This window comes from Labrus mixtus, chromosome 17 (assembly GCF_963584025.1).
Source record: "Labrus mixtus chromosome 17, fLabMix1.1, whole genome shotgun sequence".
Lineage (NCBI taxonomy): Eukaryota > Metazoa > Chordata > Actinopteri > Labriformes > Labridae > Labrus > Labrus mixtus.
Window position 1 is genome coordinate 17804491 of NC_083628.1, and position 6165 is coordinate 17810655.

The window sequence follows — 6165 nt, forward strand, 5'->3', positions numbered from 1 at the left end:
ACAGCCTGGTTAAAAAAAACCAAATAGGTCTGATTAGCTCATGTTTCGATCGACACACACTGTACGGGGGGGTGAATGTTTTGATCATCAGTTTTGATTGGATGAAGGATAAGAGTTATTCACAATAAGGCGTGTAGCTGACCTGATTGACAGGTGGGCGCGGTGTAACGGTTTGTCAGGTGGTTTAAAACCCGCCTCAGCTCCAGCTCTCAGTCTGTCGTTAGGTTGACTGAAAGTTAGACTGAGACAGCATTTCAATCATGGAGACCGCCATCGATGGGACTCCAGCGCCCCCTGCAGGAACAGAAGGGTGACATCACTCTGACTTCAAACATTCATATTTACAGTCTGTGTCTATCTCTCATAAGCCAGCATCCTGTGGTCATATCGATCATCTACTACGCTAAGGCCGCTAACGCACAGAGCCCAGGAGGTGACATGGACATGTTTCTTTTTGGCATGCACGCTGCTTTCCATTTCTCGCACTTGTTCAAGTAACTTGCAGGCAAATCTTTATTAAGAGGCGTGCATCATTGAGTAAGAGCCTGATTGACCCATTTTATAAATTGCGTGTTTGAGTCTTCATTTAAAGAAATTAATCTAATATACGACTACATTTGGTACCTTTTTCTTTTATTTCCTCATATAAAAGGTGCTATAGACAACATTGAGCCACTAGAAGTCGCACTTTACATTCACAAAGCAATTCTTTATACATTTACTGACAGTTTGTCTCAATGTTTGGATCATTTTTTAAAACAGTTTTAAGACTCTCTAAAGTGTAAGTACAATAGACCGAGTTCCCACACAAACAATAGAACAGAATAAATCTTTATTGTCCACCATGGGTGCACATTTGCCTTCGGCTCTTCAGATATATGTCTACATAAAACAGTGTAACAACATTCAGGTGTTCAGCACCACAGACGAGCAGAGCATGCGCACAGTTAAAGAGAGCCATCTGTCATCATAGACGATCTTTCTTTGAGAGAAATGGCGTCGGATAATGGACTGGCCTCTCTGGTAGGACTCAAACTGTGAACTCATGAGTTAATTAAACAAGTTTTAAAGGTGAACATTAGTGAACAGGCTGAATAAAAGCTCTGTGACGAATTTGAGAAAGAATTAAAGTTAAAGCTGTCACCGAGGCGCGACAGTTAGCGCACGTTGCTAATGCTAAGTCAGCTAGCCTGGTTATGAACACGTGCAGAAACAGTCCAGGTGATAAACACTGAAGAATGACATGATGACATGTGTTTGTACTGCTGCTGTCAGATCAAGAGTTTAATATGTATTTGCATCATTTGATGTGTGTTAACGTGAGAGAGGGGGTCTTTAAATGTAGAGACCCCTTTAAGGGTCCTGAGTGCTGCGTCCTGTTCACTGACAGGCTGTACAGAAACTCACACTGTAGTTTTTTACTGTCGATAATGTTGTAGTTTCAGAGTGTTTGTGTGTTTTGTGTTCTCAGGGGGTGGAGGGAGCGTCAGCAGCTGCGCATGCGCTGTCTCGGCGAGCAGAAGATTATGAAAATGATGTAAGTGGACACTTTTAAATTAGAGATTGTTTTCTGTTGTTTTTTGTTGTGTGTGTGATCTGAATCATTTCGCTCAGCTCGCCAATACGAGCCTGTTTGGTACAACTTCTTGGGGGATCTCCTCCCAGTTAGGCATGCCAGGAAAAGTTCCACAGGGAGGCGTCCAGGAGGATCCTGATCAGACGCCCGAACCACCTCAACTGGATCCTTTCAATGTAAAGGAGTGGCAGCTCTACTCTGAGCTCCCCCTGAATGTCTAAGCTCCTCCCCCTCTCTCTAAGGCTGAGCCCAGACCCCCTCCAGAGGAAACTCATTTCAGCTGCTTGTATCAGTCATTTCTTATTCCTTCAGTCTCTACTTAAAGCTCAAATGGGGGGGGGGGGTTCAGCGTTGTTACAGTCAACGCTGAGCCGATCCCACCGTCAGTCTCGCAGACAGCGATGTTTCTATATCAAATAAAACACAACATAAGAAATGGTTAGCAGTTAATTCATGATCAGCCGGACGTACGCAGAGGAGGGGAACCAGCTCTCTTAGCGCTCATGTGAAAAAAGTCGACTCGTTCACAGTCCTTCATATTTTCATCAGCTCGTCACTGAATGTCCAAACAGACAAGAAGCGCTAACAAAAGGTTTATTACACACAATCTTTGATACCACACGTTTAAGAAACCATCTCTGTTAAATGATCGACGGCGTCGGAAAGAGCCGAAGCTTTGAAAAAGACTTCATCTACTTCATGAGTCAGGTGACAGGTGTGCAGGAGAGGATCGCTCTCTGCAGGTGAACTCCTGCACGCTGCACCAAAACATCATCAACTCTTTGAAATGTTTGAAACAGGAAGTTCAGTTTTCTTGTCGTGGCATCGATATCGTTTTTAAATAGAATCGTATCAAAGATCAAACGTTCAGATATATCCGCCCCAACAACATGTGTTCATTCTGCTGCACACAGGTGTCTGTGAAGGTATCTCCCAGCATGCACTGGGCCACAACACTGACCTTTGACCTTTGTTTTCTTTCAGTCCCGTCTGGAGGAGATGTGGGCGATGAAGGCCTACAACCACGCGGAGGTTTACTTCAATGTAAGACCAACAGGAGCTCAGTGTTAATTCTGTTCTCTCAGCTGTAAACAAACAAAATGTTTCTTTGTGTTTAATATGTTGATCAGTAATGGCGCCCTGTTTCTAGTCTCCTCTGTCGTGCGTTAGACAGGCGAGGAACGAGAGAGGAGACACTGACTCTCTCTCCTCCCTCAGCAGAGCTCGTTAGCTTGTTGTACAAAGTGGAGATAGTAGTTCATTAATAATATCCTCATCATGATTTTGACCTTTGTCAACATCAGAGAAAAACTTTATTCAGCTCACAGCGAGACGCTAATTGACGAGTCTCTGAGTGCTGAGATCGGAGTCAAGAGCTCGTCAATACAAAACACCACCCTTCAGATTGTCCACCTTCAAAATAAAAGCACCACACTTCAGTCTGACCCTTCGAAATAAAAGCACCATGTTATAATGTCTACAAGGGGAAGCTGAAAGAGCAGAGAATGAAATATTTACCAGATGCAGTGTGAACAATGAATGAAGCTGAAGTATAAAATCCTGCAGTTTCTCAAGTGTCCACTAGAGGCTGGCTGCAGAAGCACAGGAAGTCACATACACACCCATTCTCTTGTGTGCAGCTCATCTCGTCGGTCGAGCCGAAGTTCCTGAAGTTGACGAAACTGGACGATAAAATCTACACGGACTTCAGAGAAACATTCAAAGATCTCGACATCAAACTGCTGAAAGTCGACGACCTGAAGTCGGCGCAGGCCAAAGAGGTGAGAACAAACTCCCCTCCTCTCTGATAGGTCGATAAGTCAAACCTTTAAGACGGTGCATTCGTGTGTGTGTGCAGACGTGGCGTCCGTTCTGTAACCAGTTTGAAGGTCTCATCGAGGATTTTAACTACGGCACTCTGCTGCGTCTGGACTGTGAGAAGGACTACACCGAGGAGAACACCATATTTGGTCAGTTCACGTCTCACTGTGGATTTAATTGTTATTATTTAAAAGAAAAAACATTAACTCTGTTTTCTCGTGTTTTCAGCCACCAGAGCTCAGTTCTTTGCTGTGGAAATCGCCCGGAACAGAGAAGGCTACAACAACGCTGTGTTCATGTCCAAGAGCAGCAAGAGCTAACCTCCAGTAAGGAACCTATGAGGAGCCACTAGTGAACCAGTCCATCCCCGAACCCCCCCACATCGCCCCCCAACAAGGAGCAGACGCATTTTATTTAAAAAAGATCCGTTGGTGTTACTTTGATTTCCACTGAAGTCCGATTTGTTCCACGGTGTCCGCACGCTTCAACTCTTTTTGTATTTACTGTAAAGTTTTTGTTTTGTGCCAATCATAACGAAGTCTGTTTCTTTTGTAAAAAACACAGACGTTGTTTATTTTTCGTTTGTTGTTAAGAGAGAAATCAAGAAATTAAAGTCAGCTGAATTTTACTGCAGAGTGTCCGAGTGTTCATCTCAAACCTGCAGTTCATTACACTTTAAACATCCTGATCCAGGAGCTACATGTAACTCTGACACCTAGTGTTTAAATTCAAAACGTAAGAGAGAGCTGTCTCCCCCTGCCCCCTCCTCTAACTCTAGTGTGTCTGTAGTCTGTCTTCAAACCCCCCAATGATGAGGAAAGTCCATCCTCTCCGTCTTTTAGCCTGCTCCACTTTTCAGAAAATGTGTGCTCAAACAGGCCGTTTGTAGATTTTCCCTTCATGACATCACAAAGGGCAGTAACCCCTCCCCCAGGTGGGTGACACTACCACAGCTAGGTGTTCTGAGCAGGGCTGAAATTCAAGAAAGTGGTCCGGTTCAGTTCAGTACACATTTATTTACATTGTCAAAAATTGTGAATGATACCAAAACAACCGATCTGGATAAGCTTACTATTTTGTTGGGGGGGCCAAGTGTACTGATCTGACACTAAAGGGCGGAGCTTGAAACACTGCAGTCCATTGATTGGTCGATTGATTGATGGATCTTCAGCAAGACATCAGACTTATTTAAACTGTCTGCAAAGGATGAAATTATGTGACCTTTAAAAAGTGATATTAAAAAGCGTGCACTGTTCTTGTTCTTACAAGATATAATTCAAACATCTGGTTTCAGGTGCATTAAAGCGCCACACACACAGAGAGAGAGAGAAGCAGTGATGTAAAAATCAATGAGGTTTATTTGCAGTCACAATGCTTACACTATATGTAGCAGACATCCAAACAACTCAAACAGCTACTCACTCTATGGACCCAACACATTCACATCAGGACACAAACCAAAAACTGAGAAACTCCATCAACATCCGTGAGTGCTGACGTGTTAGAAATGAGCTAGTTGTCACAAACAGTTAGCAGCAACATCGTAGAGAGGAACACAAGTTGCTAAAGACTCCACCGGCTTCTCTTTGTACACTGTTCTGACTCCAGCAGAGGTCGCTACACCGCTCTACTTCTTCTGCAGATATTTTAGTCTCAACGTGATCCTTCAGCGGAGCTCCGATCGTCGTCAGAGTTTCTCCTGTGAGGCGGCACAGACCCTCAGCACCATGACACGCCACACACACACTCACACAAACACACACAAACACACACAAACACACCAGGCAGCAGAGCCACTCCACACACACACACACACACACACACACACACACACACACACACACACGCACACGCACACACGCAGACAACACACACACCAAACAGACTCCACTGCAGGACCTAAAAAAAAGGAGGGGGAGGGGGGGGGGCGTGGGGGGCAGTCCCAAAAACCTGGTCCGAGGAATCCAGAGTGTAAACAAAATGGTGAGACTGCAGCCAGCCTACCAGAGGGGGGAAAACCGAGCCGTGACCATCATGTTTACACATCGTTCAGCGCGCAGGGGGTGGGGGGGGGACAAACACGCAAAGATGGGACACGGCCGCCTCGTGTGTCGCTTTGCAAGCAAGGGGAAAAGGCAGAGCAGAGCGGGACGATTCTAAAGGGACAGTCAGCTGATTTTTATTGACCTCATACCCGAGTCCAAGCTGACTCTGGGTCAGCCTGAGAGGATCAGGAGCTGCATCTAAATCCAAAATATAAACACACGACTTGAGAATTTCCTGGTTTCTGTCATTTATCCGCTTTTTAGTGTCATTCTGTATGCAAGAGCGATTTCTGCTTTCAGAGGAATGTTTGAATAACGCTTAAAACAGGAAGGAGCTCTGAAGTCCAAAACCAAAACATAATCGTGCACCGGTGAGAGAGAGAGATCATGATATAAGATTCATTACTTTGTTTATGTTGGATGATTATTATACATGTGAGAAGTGTCTGAATGTGTTCAGTCCATGAGCTCATCCTGCAGCAGGTAAACAAGCTGTCTGTTCACCTGCTGCCGGTAAGCTTGTTTACCTGCTGCAGGTGAACAGACAGCTTGTTTACCTGCAGCAGGTGAACAGACAGCTTGTTTACCTGCTGCAGACATTACAGCCTCCAAAAGATGACAAATAGGAACCGGAAACAGAACTCACTCTCTTGCAGGGCTGTGGGCCGGACTCCGGGGGGAACTTATTTAGTATAAAATGGTTAAAAAAAACAAAAAACAGCT

At 44.8% G+C, this 6165-nt stretch overlaps 1 protein-coding gene and 1 long non-coding RNA gene across 3 annotated transcripts in view; one reads left to right on the forward strand and one right to left on the reverse strand.

The window, feature by feature from the left end:
* Positions 1 to 916: 916 nt before the first annotated feature.
* On the forward strand, positions 917 to 4025 carry pbdc1 (polysaccharide biosynthesis domain containing 1). Its single transcript, XM_061061605.1, has 6 exons — positions 917 to 1023; positions 1472 to 1537; positions 2561 to 2620; positions 3217 to 3357; positions 3435 to 3546; positions 3626 to 4025. Exons 1-6 carry the CDS (start codon positions 994 to 996, stop codon positions 3715 to 3717), a joined length of 501 nt encoding a protein of 166 aa, XP_060917588.1. The 5' UTR covers positions 917 to 993; the 3' UTR covers positions 3718 to 4025.
* Positions 4026 to 4737: 712 nt separating this feature from the next.
* The window catches only part of LOC132992230 (uncharacterized), a 190881-nt gene continuing 189453 nt past the window's right edge, over positions 4738 to 6165 (reverse strand). For both annotated transcript variants that reach the window (XR_009676308.1, XR_009676309.1), the window contains exon 2: positions 4738 to 5143. This is a non-coding gene — a long non-coding RNA (uncharacterized LOC132992230). The remainder of the gene's footprint in view (positions 5144 to 6165) is intronic.